The sequence below is a fragment of the Bombus flavifrons genome, chromosome 8 (assembly GCF_040668555.2).
Source record: "Bombus flavifrons isolate JBK064 chromosome 8, iyBomFlav1_principal, whole genome shotgun sequence".
Lineage (NCBI taxonomy): Eukaryota > Metazoa > Arthropoda > Insecta > Hymenoptera > Apidae > Bombus > Bombus flavifrons.
This window is the reverse complement of record NC_138449.1, coordinates 7,079,511-7,100,456: the sequence shown is the minus strand read 5'-3', so window position 1 is coordinate 7,100,456 and position 20,946 is coordinate 7,079,511. Positions and strand designations below refer to the sequence as shown.

The 20,946-nt window shown below is 34.2% G+C and overlaps 1 protein-coding gene across 2 annotated transcripts in view; it reads left to right on the top strand.

The window, feature by feature from the left end:
• Nucleotides 1-20,946, top strand: part of Invadolysin (leishmanolysin-like peptidase, invadolysin) — a 217,232-nt gene that overhangs the window by 178,633 nt on the left and 17,653 nt on the right. For both annotated transcript variants that reach the window (XM_069118548.1, XM_069118549.1), the window contains 2 exons: nucleotides 11,663-11,693; nucleotides 18,891-18,973. In XM_069118548.1, the coding sequence (XP_068974649.1) occupies nucleotides 11,663-11,693; nucleotides 18,891-18,973 (114 nt within the window). The remainder of the gene's footprint in view (nucleotides 1-11,662; nucleotides 11,694-18,890; nucleotides 18,974-20,946) is intronic.

The window sequence follows — 20,946 nt, the reverse complement described above, 5'->3', positions numbered from 1 at the left end:
GAAACTATTAAAACACGTATTCTATCATGAAATTATTTAGTATGTACATATCGATACTATTATTATTAGACTGCGGATATTCACGTAGACCCTTAACTTTACAAAGATTATTAAAATATGGGATCTAAGCAGAAAAGTTGCTTCGTCTATTAAATATAATATTATAGTGAGTACTGTACTTTGGATAATTTATATATTTTTGTGTATTATCTGCAATCTATACATTTTTACAGTTTCGAATTTCCCATAAATGTATAAAAATCCGCAGACTAATTTTGTTATTTATGTATTTCTAAAATGAATTTACAAAATTGCGGGATAAAATTACATTGGAAATTGCAAAACCCTTACTGATTTATGCTATTGGTACAAACCTCGAATTAATTTTCTACCACGTTACTTCATCGTTCTAAGATTAATTGTCTTTGACAAATTGTTGACCCGTCTAACCCCTAATTTGATATGCTCCGGTTTTCATTCGCTCCATGAATTTCATAAGTCTATGAATTTAAAGAAATTCCACGTAACGATGGTCATCCTAAGAAGTTACAGTGACTCAGACGACGGAAGATGCATTTCCAAAACGCAAACTTCTGTAAGACTTGTGAGGCGGAACGACCTTATTACGATAAATCAAATTTAAGCTCGATAAAATCAAATTTATCGAGCTTTCTACCCAAGTAAGGCCGGCTTTTCATGTTTGATTTGCGAAATCCGTGAACCTGTGTCAGCGATCAACATCGTGTCTTTGTATCATACGTCTTCTTTATAATAAGCTGTGTCTACAAATTTATTCAGAATCGAACGAAGAACCCATATTTTTCTATATGAAAGAACGATAAATATGTTTTATAAATACTTAAGTATTTTTGACAAATTCTAGCACTTACAAACATAAATATGCTATTTCATACATATACTAAAAATATAATAATACATTGAAAATGGAGAATTGCAAAATATTGTAGATATGTAAATCATCAACTCCAAGAAAGATTAGTAGCAAATCAAAGAGAAAACAACGAATTGACTTCTTCCTCCCAATTAATACATTTCCTAATGCAGATATCGTGAGAACAATATTTAAAAATATATTGTTCATAACGTTCATCTTGATAAATGATATCGACGTTTCTTAACATTTATTAATGTTTCCGTAATTCCATTTGATTTATCTTTCTGATTATTGCAGAATGAAAAACTATCGAGCAATTTGCATTCCATGTCTTCGAGATCCTCAAGCTACGGATGTGCGAAGCTGTGCCGGAAATGTGATTTGATACCGGCAGAGATGGAAATCCGATTTATTGAAAGGTCGTTCGTGGGCTCACGATGCACGTTACCATCAGCACGCCAAGTATTCGAATAGTTGCGATCGTTGCTCGGCTCGCAACTATCCTTTCTGTAGCGCGGCATCGAATTAGGTTGCCCGGTGAACGGCTCTAATGCGAAAATTACGAACATGGAATTCTCGCTGGCTTATAATTGATTCTACGCTCTTGCTCGAAGGATATCTGGATATTTGTAAATATACGGAATGGTAGATGAGGAATTTACCACACCAGTGATAAATTCCGAATTTCAGTCTCTATATGCATTGACTTATGAAGGTATTCGAACATCTAGCATAGGGAATTTTTGTGAATATATTATGTGCGTAATACCTTCAGAGATTTGATGTAAACTTTTAGAAACTCCATTAGCGCTGTAATGAGGCACCCAAAATTTAAAATCCACGTGGAAACGTGTGTACAAGTTTGAAGGCGTTTACTGCAAACACCGCGTAAAGCCACGTATACCGTTGACGAATTTCTGCAACATACACATAATCAGAAGTACTGAAATTACGATAGCAATGGTATAACTATAAATTCGTATATGTTTACACATACATGAATAAACACGATGAGGAATGGTAAATATGATTATTATTATATTCATCGTTATTATTGTTATAGATACACATGTATGTATATATATATATATATGTAGGTAAATTATTATTCTAGTCTTTAATGTTATTGGAAAATTATAAAGTATTCATTTGATTCAATGATTTCTATGAACTGCGTTATTGATTTTCCTGCAGAGAATGACCTAAAAAATCGCCTATTTTTAGTCTCGCGTTTTGGAATCGAATTCTCTGACAGACGACTCCTTATGATGAGACATCAGTCACGACAAATTTTCACCTTGAGCCGATAATTAGTTTCTGAGATGTGCGAGGTCCGAGAACTCAAAATTCATTCATGTATATCAGCCCTAAACATCGATCATGCAAAATACAGAATTTCAATTGAAAGTTTTTCACTAATCGAGGCATGCATGAAATTTCGATACCGTAATAGAAAACAGCACCACATTTTTATAATTATCGATTAAACTAAAACTGGATGAGAGTCAAAATATTACAGTACATGCGAAAGTGGTGCTCGAACTGTTGGCTATTAGCTTATAGCTACATTGGCTATGAAAGTTCTATAGTTTCTCGATCGTGATATATATGTAATGTATCACCACTTCCAACAATCAACATAAAGAAAAATGTCGATATAGTAAGCGATCTTTTCAACATAGCGTCCAACATATTGACTCGACCATTGTTTTTGAAAATCCAACTGTTCTGACGCGTCAATGTACTTCATGTTCCTTGATCTCTCGTATCCCAGAAACTAATTGTCGGTTCAACTTGAAAGCTTGCTGTGGTTGTGTTATGCTGTCTCACCATAAGCCATCGCTACGACATACAGTTTCAAAGTCGTGGGACGAAAGATGAGCGAAAAATATCCCTTGCCTCGCCCTCTTGCAAAATATATATACTTACATTTGAACCATAAACGCATCGTATATGTACGGTTTTAGCTCTGCCCGTGTAAAAATGAACCGGAATGTTCGCGTTAACGGAACAAAACGCGACGGTATTATCAGAAAGACGACCGAAACCCGAAGAACCACAAAGACTTTGTCTAATAAACATCGTGAAAGTGTAAAATCTAAAGGGTGTTTCATAATTTCATCGTGTTGTTTGTAACAGTAATGCGAGATGTATCATCGGAGATAAACGAGATAAAGTGAGATTATTAGAGATTGATACGAACGAGAAATTTGCCTGGAGGCAGCGAGGCGCGAGATTCTGGAATGCGAATTAAATCGAGCGTTATGCTGCAGTGTATACTATTGGACGGAACCTAGCGCTGAATACGAAAGCAGATAAACTGTCGTGATGTCGACAGAGGTATGAGCGCGGGCCAAGTCATGCGCAGCTCATATCTTTTCGGAACATCCCGGTTTTAGTGGCAGACAGGTATCCCCTGCTATATCGAAGATCCAAAGCGTCACCTTGCCGTGGCCAAATCTGTTTAGCGCGTGACAGGAATTCGAATAGATCGTTCGATTACTGCGTGGCTTTCCACTGGAACAAATGTTTTAAATGCTGTTTATCACGCTTACTTCTTCCTATACTTTGCTGCTAACGAACCGTTATCTCGCCTAAATGACTGTAATTTAACTTTATTTCGCTTTCTTGTTTCGCTCATTTGAATTGCCAGGAGTTCTCTCTCAGTTGCACCGAATTACAATAAATGTAATTTCTTTTCTTTTCTTCTTCCTATTTGTTCATTCGAATTATAAAGAATTTTATCTCATTCTGTACTGAATTGTCTGACAGTGCATCAGTGTCTGTCTTGTAGGAAAATTGTTCGTTTGAAGTATGTAATTTCTGAGTTGCTGAAGTAAAATACTAATATAATTATATTATAGATGTCTGTGTTTCAAATATCCATAATATATTGCTGTAGATGGGTGTTTTATCGGTCAATGCATTATATATCAATAGCCTTCGTGTATCGATCAACATCCATTTGGAATTTTTATCACCAAACTAATATAATATAATGTAATTGTCACTTATTTGTGTGTGAAAATTTTTCTAATGGTAAGATACCGAATACGTCAAACATCTAAAAATATTACTTGAAAAGGTTTTTTGGTAAAAGATAAACATTTTCTAGGAAACCAAATACATATGATATGAAGCTACTAAAAAGTCTGAGAAAGAAACGGTGGATACAGTATCATACGCGTAGAAGTATTTACATAAAATATCATATATACAATGCACATGCCAGCATTGCATTTGAATTTTTCTTAAATTTTCCTGCGCACTTCCTAAATAATTTAGCATTTTAACAAGCAAAATATTAAACACGGTTGAAAATGTTCTAGCCAGCTGTAAGGAAACATAATGCTAACGTACGCTACTAATGCATAATACATTATATCTTAATGAATACTCGCTGCGTGTGTATATAATATCAAGACTGTAAACCACGAAGAGAAAGCATTTCTCCGTTTTAACCATTTGTTAATTCAGCAGTCTATTAATATAGATATTCGTTAGCAGAATTAAAATAAAAATTGGTAGAAATGAAATCAAACTCGAAAATTCATCAAGAGTACCACGCTCTTTTACCTTTTCGCAATTGTAAATTTACACAAAATCATCGATCTTACGTTTCTAAATTTATATACACAACTAATTTCATGCAATTTCTTTCAACAAAAAATTGACGAAAAATATTTGTCTTAAACGCATACATAATATTTCTTTTCGGGGCAATTTTACGAAACGCAATAAGGCTCCCACGTTTCGTAGCTAAATTAAAAATGGGATATTAGCAAAAGAAAAAGGAATAGGAGCAGGCCCGAACGTTTTATTACGTCGCGCAGGAGGTACAGAAGAGAAGGATAAAGGATAGAATAAGAGGTAGAAGGCAAGATACCAAAGAGAAATAGTCGAAGGAGAAAAGAAGATAATGAAAAATGCGAGTTGAAGAGAAAGTAGAGGCGAAAACGAAAAAGAGAAAGATGTAAAGAGGCGATGTGCGGGAGTTGTAAAAGTAAAGGAGCTCCAAGAAGGTTATATTGCACGTAGGATTAAACTTATACAAGCAACCGTTGTCTCTTGGGCGTATTTCGGCTGGCATCGGCGCCCTATCCTCTTGGTTCTGCTTGATGCCCGCTGCCAAAACTTTTGCTCGATATCTCCGCGAGCGAAATGTCGCGTTATACAGCAACGTCACGACAACCAGAGATTACTCTCGAATACGAAACGCAAAATGACATTCCACGTAATCTCTGGGTGTAATTCTGCGCAGTCGATGAAATGTGGTGGCTCGCGACAACCTATGTAAGTTCAACGTTTTCGCTTCAGCATGAAAAATTAAACAGCCAGCGCGAATAAGTTAGCTTTACGGTTAGTTTAACCTATGCCACTCTTTTTACTTATTTCTGCGAAACACCATTGGTACATCTGCGATAAATATAGTTACACTTCGTTCAATTTTTTCTATTCAATTTTTGTTATTTCAACCTTTCCTATTTCTTTAAAATCGCCTCTCTGTTTAGAACTGCACCGACCAGGATTTTTATACACAATTTTCCATGATTTTATAGAGAATATAACGACTAAGTTAAAGTATCAGGATTAATCTCTTTCGATCGGATTTTTGTATTCGTGTGGAGTTCTCATTTAAAACTCGCATGTCGAAAGGAGAAATTTGTCGAAATGATTTGAAAGAATCTTAAGTTTAAAGCGTATACTCGTATATTTTCACAGTGTATTTTATTGTCTAATGTCTTGTCTACATTTTCCATGAAGATGGAATGTCTCCATCAGAACGAAGTACGCATCTACCAATTTAGAATTTGCACGGTCATCGTTCCGTGATATGGACGCATCGAACTTCGAGAGGTAGATATAATAGTATTATTTCGTGAGTCAGTCGGTGGTATGTATTGGTACGATATGATTGCCGTTCCAGCCGACTGCGGGACAATCTGAAATTCCCCTTAATACAGCTATGCAGATATTTAGGATACGTTTCAATGCCAAAAATCAAATTAAACTTTGTGAACGTTTGTGTAAAGGGCCATTTCAACGGAGTACATTGAACACGATGGGCAACTTTACAAGAGATCCGTAGATATATATGTATATAGAGTTAGCACGTCATATTATCAAACTTTTCACTGATAGCTCTTATCACCCATCTATGTATATTGTCTTAAATCTATTCGCAGTTACTCGTTTTACACCCGAATTTGAACTCCGCAGAAAATTATCGAGGTTGGTTTGCGGCGACACCGACCAAGATAATCCCACCATATAATTAACCACCAACAACCGTCCAGGGCTCTCATACCAACCTACACCATAACTCATGGCTAAGCTACCACTGCGTGTAGAGTTTTAAACGTTCTTATCCGTATATATAATTTTGTCAACTAAAAAAACTGGTGAAAAAGGGTAGAATAGGTCCGGTTGCTCTGAATTATAACGTTGTTGCTCTACACATTCTTTCCCTAGCTTTTTGTTATTTATAGAGTGTTTATAATAGTACTTGTAAGAAAACTTAATTCATTTGTTAATTTATGTAATATTATAGAATAGGAAACATATGAGAAGAAAATCTTCAACGCAAATTTAAAAAATAAATTCTTTAATTTCGCTTTAATTTCTTTTATACAAATATTACGTAATATCTCGACATCTTCTAATGCTAAATACTGGTCGCACAACATTAAAAGTTAATTCGACGTGTGAAAAGGGTTTCTTCATCCAATTTCATGTGTAAATTTATCAAAACTCTGACTAGTTTACCCACACTTTGAAACACTTAATACATTATATTTAATATATATTACCGCGATTCTTGTACAAGGCTGCAGTATACTGCTTGAAATCTTCGCTTGGAACAGTTTTACTTCCTTCTTGTTTCGGAACTGTCGCTCTAGTGTTTTTACGATGGGGTTCGTTGCCCTAGGGTACGCTACCTTGCACAAGCTCCATCGTGTTCTTTAAAAACAACTTTCCTTGCACGTGGCCTTTTCAATAGTTACTACTTGGTAACTTTCTCTTTCCCTAGTGAACCTAGTTCACTTCGTACCGTTTCCCAAAGGGAGATGCTGTACGCTTTCATTTGCATCCCTTTTTAAGGGGGGATACGCGGTATACAGCTATGTGGAAAATTAGAATAGCTTTGATCCATAGGGTAAAAGAGCTAACCATAGTATAAACACTATCTGCTAATGTGATGTAATACTTTTACAAATAGCGGTACTGTTAAAGAATGTAAAACGAAATTTTGCAACGTCTATAGATTGTATTTAATCATTATGTCATTTGGAAATTTAAATCCATAATTTACTGATCTCATAAAAATGGTAGAGAGTGTTAATATTATAGCCAGCAGCATACTTCAGAATATTCTTGCATATTAAATGCATCCTCTATATCTTCTGCATTTAAGTTTCTAATATTTTGTTTTGCGTTATTAGTGCTTCCGTAATTATTCAAATTAAGATATATACATATATGTTGTCATTATTGAAAAAGATATCAAATTAATTTTACTAATAGTAGATTGATGTTATAATAAGTTTTAATATATTAAATAATATGAAGACTCTTGCTTCTCTCTTTCTCTCTTATTCCATTGTTCTTTTTATTACTTACTCGTATCCAATATTTTTGTCCCATCACATTTATCGGTTTACACGTTTTTTGTTTGCACAAAAGAATTTGATTGGTAGTATTATTTGAAAAATCCAATAAATTTGACGCTGTATCAATAAGATTCGTGATTTTGCTGACTCGATGCCAGATAGCTTGGTAAAAAGGTCTTTGAAGAAGTACTACTATTACGCTACCACAAAGGAAACGTTTCACTCGCCATCGATCACAGCTATTGCAGGCCCGCAATCAATTTACGTTAACGGTCTGCTCGTTATTTTCTTGCCATTCATTTCGGGAAAAAAATGAATTTTATATCGAACCTTCTCGATAAGTACGTACGATTGTTTTAACATCATAACTATGATGAGTAAAGTTCTCCTTTAATATTTTCTTCGCTGAAATACGTTTATTATTCCCATACGTAGTTACCGTATTAGTTTGTAATTTATATTAACAAATTTACGCAGACCTGGAAATAAAATCGTGGAAAAGATATTAAATAAAACTAACTATTCGCGAAACAAGAAATATTGCTTTACGTAGTTACACTCATCAGTAGAAAGCACACGACCTTTGTTTGAACAATTTTTTTCGAAAATGTTTTTGATATATAGAGGAAGCTATATTTCTCATCCTCAAAGAAATACATGTCAGTAATTTTTCTACAATGTTTTTCATGTGTAAATTTTGTTAAAATTGGCGCGTTGCGCTCAAGTTGACCCTTGTAAGTGGAACAACCTTACTAATGAGCCGCCGGACAAAATACATTCTCCCTTCCACTTCTTCTTTCCTCTTGTTCTTTTACACTACAACGCCGCATCATACACTAAATTAAAAGGATCTTTTTATTGACTCAGGAGAGAAGTTTTTACAGTCGTTCCAATTAGCAATCTTTTGGTAAACCATATGTAGAAAAAAGCAAGCGATAAGTAGACAATTACTTATTTAACAAACTGGTGTCTAACTAATGTCGAGAATGCGTTGTGCAGTTTTACACGAAGCACAATTATAATACCACTGTGTATTTCTATTATATTTGAAATAGATATAATAAATCAGAATCTTACGATCACTGCTTAAAAATAAATTGACGTAATGTTGCAAATAGGAAATTCGTATTGACACTATATCGGGCAGTCAGAGATTTGATGTTCACCTCCGATCAGAAAATTTATTTTCTCTGAAATGACATTAATCGGATTTCCGCAGTGTACAATTTAAATTTCGTTTTCTATAGACGGATAACAAACGAGTGACAGCGAAGTTTGCTTATCCTGAGGGAATAAAGTTTAACCAATTATTATTGCCACCGGTACTTTTACAATATAAGTGTTCTAACTATTATATTTTCTATTATTCAATGAATTCTTTGTTTCTTATAAATTCCAAGTTTAAATAATATAATAATAATATAACGTGTTTTAATAAAGCCGTGTCTTTCGCTAAATATTCTATTGTTACGTGATTAATGATATTTCTTGCGAAAAAATGCTGCTCTTTAAAAAATCGATTTCTAATTTCATTCATTGTCAGTTACATGCTTCCAGCATATATCAAACTATTCAGACATGACTTGCTGCAAAAAATTTCGTTCGGGAGCTGTAATAGGAAAGCTTTCAAATTTCAAAAGAGAAGTTGCAAAAATTGATGGACGCATATATGAAATTTAAAAAACAGTATATCAATTTAACTGCAAATGCAGAAATCTTTTAAACTTTTGCGAGAGCGATGAAGAATATTAAATCTGAATTAAAAATTTGAAAATGTTAATTAGTACATGTTACAGCTCGAAACAATTTAAATTAAAAGAAAGTTACATGTCAGAAAGGAAAAAAGGAAACAGTGTACAAAAATTTATGTACGAAAGAAGGTTTTAATTTTGGAACATTAAAGTAAGCTGACTTCAAAGAAATCACAAACTTGTAACATATTCCTACGTTATTTTCATGAAAATAATTATTCTTTAAATATTCATTTATTTCCCGAGTATTTTAAAAAGAATTTCGCTATCTATAATATCCGTGACAAACCACCGTATTGCGTGAGACAGCCAACCACGACGTGTCATATATTATACTACCCTACTTAGTGTTCCTTAAAATCGCAAATACTTGCTTTTACTGCTACTGTGAAAATATATATTTTATTAAATATTCGAATTGATATTCCTACATTTTTAGACACTTATTTAACCGTATTTCACGAATATTCCTTCTAACATCCGATATTTTTTGAAGCAGTTGATTGTCTTATTATCAAATCTTTTCATATCGTAGACATAGTCATTGCTTAATATGTCATGTTTATCTTTATTCCCTCAATTGTTTTTTTTCCTTTGATAAAGAAGATTAATAGATAGCGGTTAACTTTCTGTTTGAAACATCGAGGGAATTTAATTTCCACTAATTATTAACAATATAAGCACAGTTTCCAACGTTTTGCAAGTGAAGCACAATCCACTAAAATTTCAAACCATTATCATTTCTTTAATTAATAATCTGAAAAGCGGAACGTTACTTATATGCAATGTCGAGAGTGAGAGGGTTAAAGCGTATAACTAACGTGGAGATTTAAGAACGTTTCTGCATCGTCACGGCACATATTGAAAATAAAGGAAGAGGAACGCGCTATTCGTTTTCGCTCGGCTTTATATGCAGCTATGTATCCGAAATCAATAAAAAGTTGGCAAATAAATAGCGGAAAGTGCTGGAGAAAGCGAGGCAACTGTGTTTAAACTGGTGCACTTTTTAACTTTCAAAACTTAATTCACCAAGACGCCGGCACCCTTGAGTACGTCGATAGGGGGTTAACTACAGCAAGAAGTGGTGCGATGAAGGTAGACGGTACCCGTACAGATTAAGCATCTTAATCACCGCCGAGTAAAACTGCAAATTGCTTGGCTAGGTGAAATGAGAATGGCGTGGGTATATGCCCACTTTTGCTCAAGAGAAGAGCGCTCGTGAAACAAAAAGTTCAACGAGTTATCCCGAGAATGATGAGAGGCATAAAGGAATAGAAAGAGACACATGCGTAAACAGAGGAAGAAGAGATTTACTCTGAAGTACAAAGGAAATGCAACAAGGAAAGAACACCGAGGAAATGGAAACAAATAGATAACAATGAAAAAAGGGAAAATTAAGAGAATTAATATACGGGAAAGTAGAATTTTAAAATGTGCGAGAGCGAATTGGTTGGTTGGTAAAAAAGAAGGTCAAGGACTGCTTGTGTATGTGAAGCTATACATGCAACGTGCTTGTAGAAGCATTTTAGGTGCAGTTGAGTAATCATCGCATTACGTTTTAGAAATTTAATAAGAATAATATAGCTAGGTTATATATGTATGTTGTGTGAAATTCTTATAATTATATTATTTTAAATAATCTAAATTATTGCACGTATTATGGAGCGATTAAATTGTCTTTCAGAAATCAGTATTCAACTAAACGAATGAAATTGGCGTTTGCAATTGTTGAATTGTATAATAATTTGATTACGCGAGAAATTCTTTATTTTTGGGGTCTTTTTATTTCTTAATTTTAAATCGGATGAATTAATTTTGATACGATTTGCATATTGCTACGACAAATCGACCAGACGATCTCGATGATTATAAATGATAGTGTTTATACATAGGCATATTACTTTATTGCATAGTTTTAAGGTTTCTCTTCTGTCGCCTGTGCACATGCGACGAAAAAGCAGCGAACAATAGTTTACCATAGGACAGAGTATATACGCAATCGTTTTTATGACCCATTTGCAAATATTCTTGACTGAACGTTCGATGTAAACGCATTTCACCACTATGTATGCTTTTCCCGCGTTCAAAAACTAAAAGCTCTTTGTGTTCCGTGCTAGAATGATTTCAACACTATTCGTTTTGTGAACATATCATATACTATACGATTCTAATTTGAAAAAATTCACGTGAATACGTATGACTAATTGATTTTTCATAGCGTATATATTTTTCATATATATATATATATATATATATATATATATATATATATATATATATATATATATATATATATATATATACAGATTTCTGACTCAGCTGATACATGTAATTATTTACTATTGATACTATTATTTTTCATTTTATAAAATATTTAATATAGAAATCTCGTCTTTCTGTTGCAGGCTGGATGATGAGAAATTGGACCTCATAAACGTAAGTAACTTAACGAAATTAATATATATCAAGCGTTAGAAAATTTATCGCAAGATATTTTGTTTAATTTTATGTTGCTGCGTTTTTAATCCACCGAGACCGATTTTTGTCATTTTTCATTCGTCCAGCGTTTTTCATCGATGTTAACGAAGTTTCGAAAACATTCATACAGTGCATATACTGTAATATATTCACAAGAAAAATCATGTGATAAATGTTCGAATATTTTCGCCAGCCATTGGCAACATATAATTATGACAGGTTTTCTCTGTTTCCTGATATATGTTGATATGCCACATATGGGGTAGAAATGGAGCGTGGTAAATGGACGCGTTCTATGTCGTATCAAACGTTACCGCCGCGGCATCTAGGCGGTCTAGTGTACCACGTCGCGGGCATAACTGTATGCGCCAAATAACCGGAAATTACCGGGCGCATTTCAATCAGAACACCAGGCAAGCTTCGAACACGCGGACCCATCGTTTACTCCGCATAATAGTCGGCCGTATGATAATCTCGCAAATCGAGCCAGGGTGCAGCCCCTGAAAACCGATTGCTCCGTTCTCTGGTAAACCTCTTCCAGTGAACGACTACGATCGATCGTCAAACATGGCAAAAGGGCATATTGGAACTGTTCACTATGTTTGTGATAGCTTCTAATGCAGATTCAAATTCGCGTCAATTTCTTGTGGGCGACTCTCAATTATGTTCATAGTATCTTATTAAGTATTGGAAACATTATTGCCAAGATTATTTCATTTTATTGCTTTTTATATATTATTGCAATTATAACTACACTATTTTTATCTTTGATTTTATCGTTTTTATTACTAGACATCGCTCTTTTGATTTTATGTTAATAAAGAATAGAATGGAAAATAGTTAAAAATAATTAGTAGCACTTTAAAAATTTAATTTATGATGAAATAACACTTTCCTTCCAGGAGATGGTTCACTTTTGAGATTAATCTTTACGGGCGTTTCAAAATGGTTAATTATTTTAGATGTGCCACTCTTATCAACAGTATATTTCTTTTACATTGAACTGTAATATTTTTCATACAATAATAACGTCTGTGATCAGGGAAAATATCGCGATGTATTTCTTTAAAGCACATTTTGCAAATTTTAATAATATATTTTTTAAAATGTGCTCATGAAACGTTACCAAAGATGCATAATATAAGTAAAGTAAGAAGTTTTTAATTTAGTTTCTAGATGCAGGGATATTTACAAAATAGTGAATTTATTACGAAATATTAGTCGCGACAATTTTCATAAGCATGTACTTACTGCACGGTCTTCTTTACTCGCGAGACTGTACAAACTGCATGAGCACGCGGCAGTAATTACGTTTCCTTTGAGGTCTGCCCCCTCATTAAACCGCAGTCGTATCAGAATGCTTCAACCACTGACACTAAGTTAGAATCTGTAACCGCTTAATAAGCTTTGATATATGTAACGTAATGCCTACTTACGTACTTGTGTACTTGTGAATATTTATCACAATAATTTATAGACGTTAAATGAAGCTATACAGCTTCTCTTTTGCAAATTACATAGTTATCCATTAACTTTAACTAGCTGTCGTTCCACATAATTCATAAAAATAAGAAACGTCACGAGTTAAGTTTTTAATAGTACGTTCTGAGAGAAATTCAAGCAAACAGACATAGTAATTAAATAAACACGTTATTTCGCATTATAAATTCCATATCTTAAATATCATCACGTAAGGCATTTATTAACGTTTATTTTCTAAGTCGCTATTGGCCATCATAAATAATTAGAATACTCCTCAATTTTCTCATATCGAGAAAAGTATCGTGGAAACTGCTGAAAGCATAAATTTGTAATCCTCGTTTCCACATGAATAATTTTTTTACTGCATAAACTATTTAAAAGTTCTCTATAACGATTTTATCGCAAAAACTTTTTAATTTAAACAGTTAATCTCCTATAAATTCTTACAAATGAGAATAATGATACTAGATCATTGGAAAATCGCATTGAATCATTTGGAAATTCTTTTGATCACATTATGAAGAAACTATGTGCTATTAAGGTTCCATTTGAAGGAAAAAGCAACGTTCCATGTACCAACCTAACGCACGAAAGTATACAAATAGAAGTGCATTTGCATAAACTTGGAAACCCGTTAAACGAGTATTTAAATGAAGGACTACTAATATTTTAGTACATCATCCCACGGAACCACCTTTACGTGATTCTGCTACAATAGATCGGCTCGATGAATCTTCGGCCACGGGTTATTCTCTGCCGAATTGTTCGCTACTTAGTCACTGGTAGGAGGAGAGAAAAAAGCCAGTTGGTTCCATGAATAAAATGCTAGTTATCGAGATCGTAAATCGCAATGTTGGAAGGGATGGCGGATGTTGGTACGGGTAGGAGCAGAAGCAAAGAGGGGGAAACCGTAAATGGTGGCGTTCAAAGTAGAAACAGTGTTCGCCAGGTCGGCCAGGATTCGTACATCACCACCCGCGGTTGATTTATTCAGAAAATTTTCACCGCGATACCGGTTCTAGCTCTGCCTTGCTCTGTAAGTCGAATAATTGCCACCCGTGAGAGTAAATGAATCTAATTGCATCTAAAATTTAAATAAGACTTCGAATTTGCATTTAATACTGACATCTAACTGACTGTACGGGATTCGATAAAGCAAGACTAATTCCTTTCTTCTTGCCTGGTCTATTTTCCATGATCACAACTTTCAATCCCTAAATAGTTTTTTTTTTATAAAAAAAAAAGGATTGATTGTATTGTTTTATTACTATTCAGTGTTAATGATTTCGCAACTAATGACTGGTTTCTGAGATGGCAGGTTGCGAATTATTTATATGCTTGGTTTAATCATTTAACGTATTCATGAATATTTTAGCTCTTCGCCTTTATGGAAAGCTACGATGTAAAATACAGATCTGGAAGAGATGAGACACTTTTTTATTCAACCTTCTCTCCGCTATTAGTAAATATATGAATTTTGTACAAATTTGAGTGAACAAATTAAAGCAATTTATATATTAAATCTCAAGTAAATTTCAAGTACCGGTAAATAGAAATGGAACCTACAGTACCATTCATAAATCACTAATTGTTAATATATGTAGGACAAGCGTAGATGAATGTTACAATTAGAGAATAAATTAACACTTATTAACCGCGTGTATTGCAAGAAAACAATTTTATAATATACATATTTTGAAGGCTGTATTACGTTCCCATTTTATTAAAACTTCTGTTTAAAATAAAAATAAGTGTTCTCTGACTTATGAAAGATGCGAGTAGAATAGCAATAATGCCGTACTATAGTACACACGTTGATAAAAGGCACTAGCTTGATATGTGATATAGGGAAAATTCCTCGCACCAGCGGAAAACGGAACAAGAACGTACTCCTAGGATGCTGATAAGGCCGCAAGAGTTACGCAATATTGTGATAAAGGGGAATACCGCCTCTCCTGTGTAGTGATAAAGAGGTACATGGCACATACGTCTATAGAAGGCAAACGCACAGGGACGAAAGTTGTATCTTGACCGAAGGGGCGAGCGACGTCGAAAGAAAAGAGACAGAGCGAAACGAAACTAACGAGGATAAAGGGTCGACGTAATGGACAAATGCGCGCCGAGATTCATGCCAGCACGTAAGAAAAATTGGATTCCCTGCATCGCTTACCTGCCGAGGAAACAATTAATTTGCTTGAAGTTAAGACAGTTACTCTGTTGATTGGTTTCGATATTATTACGATAATACTTTTTCACACATTGAACACGATATAAAAATTAGAAGCATATTTATGTATGTACTTACTTTCAGTATAGCATTTTTATACATTAGTACGGCTGCAAAATGCAGAAATACGAATGAACCAGGACGAGTTGAGAAATAACTTTTAGAACAAGCGTACAATGCTTCTGTAACAATGGCCACATCATCGTTGCCATGTGCATTTTTTCACATCGTGTATTTGTTCCCTGTCTCCTTTCCGCGCATATTCATAGCTTTCTGTTGATTTTCCATATGCCCCCAGTTTGAACATCTGAAATGTTTTTTAAAAATATAGGCAGTTCGTTGCGTACACGTTATAAAATATTTATGCTTCTGCATATTTCACAAGAACGACAGCGTTCATATCCGACAAATAATTGTTTTCCCTTTTTATCTTCCTTTCCTCCCATACAATCGGCTATTTCATTTGGTCTTTGTGCGGCTAATTCTTAACAATGATATATTCTGCAATTTAATTTTTATTCAACAATTTTTGCAAACCTTTATTCGAAATTTGTTCAACAATCGTGTACTTTTCTGTACTGGAATTAAAAGTTATTCTTGTTCTGGACAATCGTTATGTTCGAAAATGTGCAAAAATATGTATCATAACTAATTTGTATAAACCAAAGATACTTATCATTTATTTAGATATTTATCATACTTCCAAAATATCCAACGTTGAAAGAAAAATATATCTATTTAATTAAAAGATCCTAATCTTTCTAAAATAATATTTTCTTTCCCATATTTGATTAAAATATTACAAAACGAGGCAATTGTTTAGTAGTTACTTTAATTACAGATCGGCCAATGTAAAATTTAATGAAATAGTAATTCGGAAACTTACATTATAAGGACGCTTCGTTTATAACAAGTCACTTAGTTTAATCGTAATATAAGCTTTCTCCATGATTCGTTATAACATCGATAAACTGTTGGCTGTTATTTGATGGACGGGAGAAAAGCGTAACTTGGATCAGTGAAGCTGTTAACGAGGAGCGCCGTCTAGAATGCAATCGGTGAAAAATAATTAAAGACGATGAAATTAAACGTTTGCACGTCCATGGTGTTCGAGGCCCCATTTGTTCGGCACCGGTTTTAATTATCAGGCGCTTGCCATTAGGCCGATATTAATGACGCACGTTCGCCCGAGCGTAGCTCCCAACAGACTTCTACTACTTCTACGCTCAATACAACCATCCGACGATCGTTTGTTTAAAGCAGTCGGAAGTAATATCAGCCGTTTCTTCCTCTCGGATTCTCACCCACGCTTCGCCAAAACAAAAGGAAATGTTGCCTTACGGATCACACAGATTTATACAACGTATTCATTTTATCGATTGCTAGCATTCATTGCCTTTTAAGTGTAACGTGTACGTTTTAGTGTAATTATCTATTCAAAATGTCGTAAGATGTTTGAAACGATAATATAAATTAACGTTTCAATATATTTGGATACTTGGTGATTTTTTATAAGATATACAGCCCCGCTCGAAAGTCTTAGTTTAAATGTTACTTTACATTTCTTTATTAACTCATCATTAATTTCTACACATCCATATTCATATTTCTCATATAATTGTCTTATCAAGTGTCTGTAGATTTATTGGACGAACAGTATCTAAGCTTTGTCGCTACAAATCGAGTAATATATCCTGTTCTTCTTATTGTTATACCGTGTCTCTTTGCGTGCTATCATTTGGATGAATAAATCACCTCATAAGAAGTACGCATGTCCTTGGGGAAACTAATATGAACGAGACTTCTCCTAATGACAGTATTACATGTAGATATTATTGCAGTAAAATAATATAAGCATTATTATTTTATTCTTATTAACATCGCTAATAGAGTTTAAGTTAACTACCAACTATTTCATCTAATTTAATACGTATATAAATAAGAGAAGAAAAATTATGATAAGCAAAAATTTGTCTCACTGTCGTGTTCTCAAAATTATTTTCTTAAAATAAGGCTACGTATTTTTATGACAGTAGCGTGGCAGACCGTTTCAATCGTGACTGCAGCACTATGAAATATTTTTTCAATAAAGATGCCTCTTCGAACAAAATTGGTTGTAACATAAAAAAACAGGTTGCAAGAGTTTTAACCTACTTAAAGGTTCGTAGCTGCTATCGTTTCTGTTATTTGTCCAGAATCTGCGGCATTAACCGCCACTGTTACCTTCTTCAAACGATAGCAGTATGTCTAAATTGCTGGCACACGTCGCACTCTTCCAGTGCAGTTCGATCGGCGTCCATCTCATTTTTGCCATCTGCTTCCTTCGTTATTGTCTATTTTGTTATTTACAATAAATAGAAGCGCTCTGTTGTTTCCATCCTTCTTCCTTTTACTCTCTGCGAAAAAGCCGAGTACTTAAACAGATTAATAATAACGATTACCGAAGCTCTTATAGGAAAATTTGAACATAATTGGCTTCGAAGTAGTAGTTCGACTTACGTTGGATTTGCTGAAGGACCAGCATTTGGCGCGAAAATTAAAAATTATTAAATCTTATAGTAAAGATAAACTTATATACCAGCCTCCTTATTATTAGTTAGAATATAGCGTTTCATTTTTCAAAATATTTTTCATAAATATTTATAGGAATTACATCAATTGTACAACAACTCATTAATGTTTATTTTGAAAATTCAGCCTTCTGTGTCCTAAAACTCTAACTCTAGCCCGTATTTAAAATCTGAGCAACAAATTAGTAACTGTTTCGACCCTTTAAACATAGTCCTTTTGGACCCACGAGCAAGCTGTCCGCCAAAGAGACTCGAAGGCTAACGAGCTAGGGGTGTAGGTCAATGGCAGAGTCAGACCTGAAGAGAGGCACTCTCGTGTTCGCTAACTGCCTGCGCACCGTGTTCCGTGTTTATGATACGTATGTTGCTATTAAGCATACAAAAGCAGGTACCTAGGGTGGACCTATAACATGGTAACACAGAAATAGACAGCTCTGTTTATAAAGTAATTTTTGGGACTTTTTTTGTCTTGAATAATCGACACAAAGCTCTTTCAAGAACAACTCTTTCAAGATTTTGTAAGAAATAACATATATTAAATACCCGTGTTATAAATGCATTTGATTTAACACGATTTTAGAAATATAAGTATTACGAACAGACTGTAGATTTTTATGCAAATTCATATTTTCGGAGTTATAATTGGGAAAGTGGAGTCTCGGTAGAAAATTCTTTTACCTACCAAGTATTGTAAAAAGTTCTGTAGTTTGGATGTTTTGTACGTTCTTTTTTCTTTTTATGTTATATGTATTTTGTGCAGTTTTGTACTTTCAAATTTCCTATACATGCACAGAAATCTGCAGTCCAATTATGAAGTTGATACAGTGGAAGGAAAAATTACGTGATATTTAAACTATATCTTTTGATTTATTTCAGAATACTATCTTACCTGAAGCCGTACACTTTTGGGAACGAGCACTCATGGTCCGTGAGACAAAAAGCACTATTAGATTGAGCAGGTATTTTATTTTCACGTTTGAATAATGCATGTACGTTTGTCTAACGTTATTAAATACATTGCATAAACTGTCGATTGTCATATAAAATGAAAAAATGTATATTTATTCTGATTGAAATATAAATGTAGGCGAATAATTTTGGATAATTAATCAAATTAAATAAATTCTAGAATTAAATAATTCTAGAAGCAGTCTACTCCAATTACTATGATTTAGAAGGTAACGTATCGATGCTAAGTGCCAATGGATTCGCGATCTTTCGTATCGTACATGTTGCAAACCCATCGTTAATCCAATGGTAATGGAATTACTACCGTTTTTAACACGATCATTAGTATTCCAAATAACGTAATCAGTTCAAGAACTTGCATAAATCATTCTGTACGCATATCCATACACAACTGTCGGTAGCACGTTTATTTGCATAGCAACCAAAATGCTAAGGTAAAATTGTGAATATGCATTATACGTATTTGCGTAACGGGTTACCTGATTTATTGCCCTAATCGCGGATGTACTTGTGTTATTACCGTAAACGTTTCGAGTATTTATCACAGCCGTTTAATACGCACTTCTCGAACACTCGTAATAATCCTGAAGCATGTTTTTTTCTCCCCCCCTTTTTTTAAAGCTTAGCCTTGAAAAGCGAAGATCAATCAATCATTACGATGTTATTAACGTAACTGCAAAGTTGTCGCGATAATTTGATATTTTCAATCGAAGAAAATACGGTATTAATACAGACGACATGACGTTTTGACAGACGACAAACGATACTTTATCGAGAATCGATAATGAAGAAATAACAGAACTCTTGTAACAACCTCGATATATTGTATTTTCAACTGCAAAATATTCATTTTATACCTTTCTTTCCCTCTTTCTTCTTCCCTCCCTGTTCTTTGGGAATGCGACAGCGCAGGAAGCTAAGCATAGCCTCACTTATGCATTTCTCTCAAACTTCCACGAAATCCAAGGTGCTAGCAAGTCACAGATAACGAAATCCATGCGACAAATCAATTTTGCACGAGACCTCCGGGATTTCCAATGACTTTTGACGTTTCGGTTGGGCTTCGACCGGACGCGAAAAGACGTGGATCTAAGAAGCGAACCAGGTGAATAGGCGGAGTAGCAAGGATGGGTTTCCACGGTGCGGAAAAGAATTCGTTACATTATTCAACAAGCACGCGCGGAACACACACTAGACAGGAAGAAAACGTTTCTTATTTTCGCAAACTCTGCTCGTTTTTTTAATATTGGGAATTTGCCCCGTCGATACGCAGATGAAAAGGCATAGACAGTTCCAATCTAAGATCTGTAGGAAGACACAATGAATGAAAATTGAATTCGTAACGAAGAACTTGTGTTCTCTGTTTCTTTACCTTTTTTTATCAAATTTGCATCTTCAGATGGCATCAAAGCGTAAGAAATATACGTATGAATGTTTATCAAAGCAAAGTTGTTTCATAAAATGGGAATTTTTTATTTTAAAACGAAGATATTATTCTTTAGAGAAGTAAGGATTCAATCGTTTATGGTGCACGTATAATAATTTGTACAATTATTCTACGACTGTTTTACCAAACAAGAATACGTAATTTTGTCTATTATGTTCTTTAGAAGAACAAGGATTCAAGATTTTCAATTATTTAAACTTCGGTATTTAATACCGAATAGACTAAAGCCACGCCACTATTAGCGTCGAAAGAAATGATATGTCAGTATTTGGCATTAATTACTGTCAGTTGCGGTATATGCGCTGTTATCAAGGAACGTCATTTGTCTTCGAAGGAAGACGGACATGTGGTGTACAATATTGATCTGAAGCTTCGCAACGAGCAGTGTAACATTAGTTACTGACACCCAAGTTGGCTTCTATTATTAATCTTCATCAATATTGTAAATGAGATCAGATGTGTCCGTTAAATGCATAAACAAAGTAAAACATAGATTATATAAATTTATTTTAATCA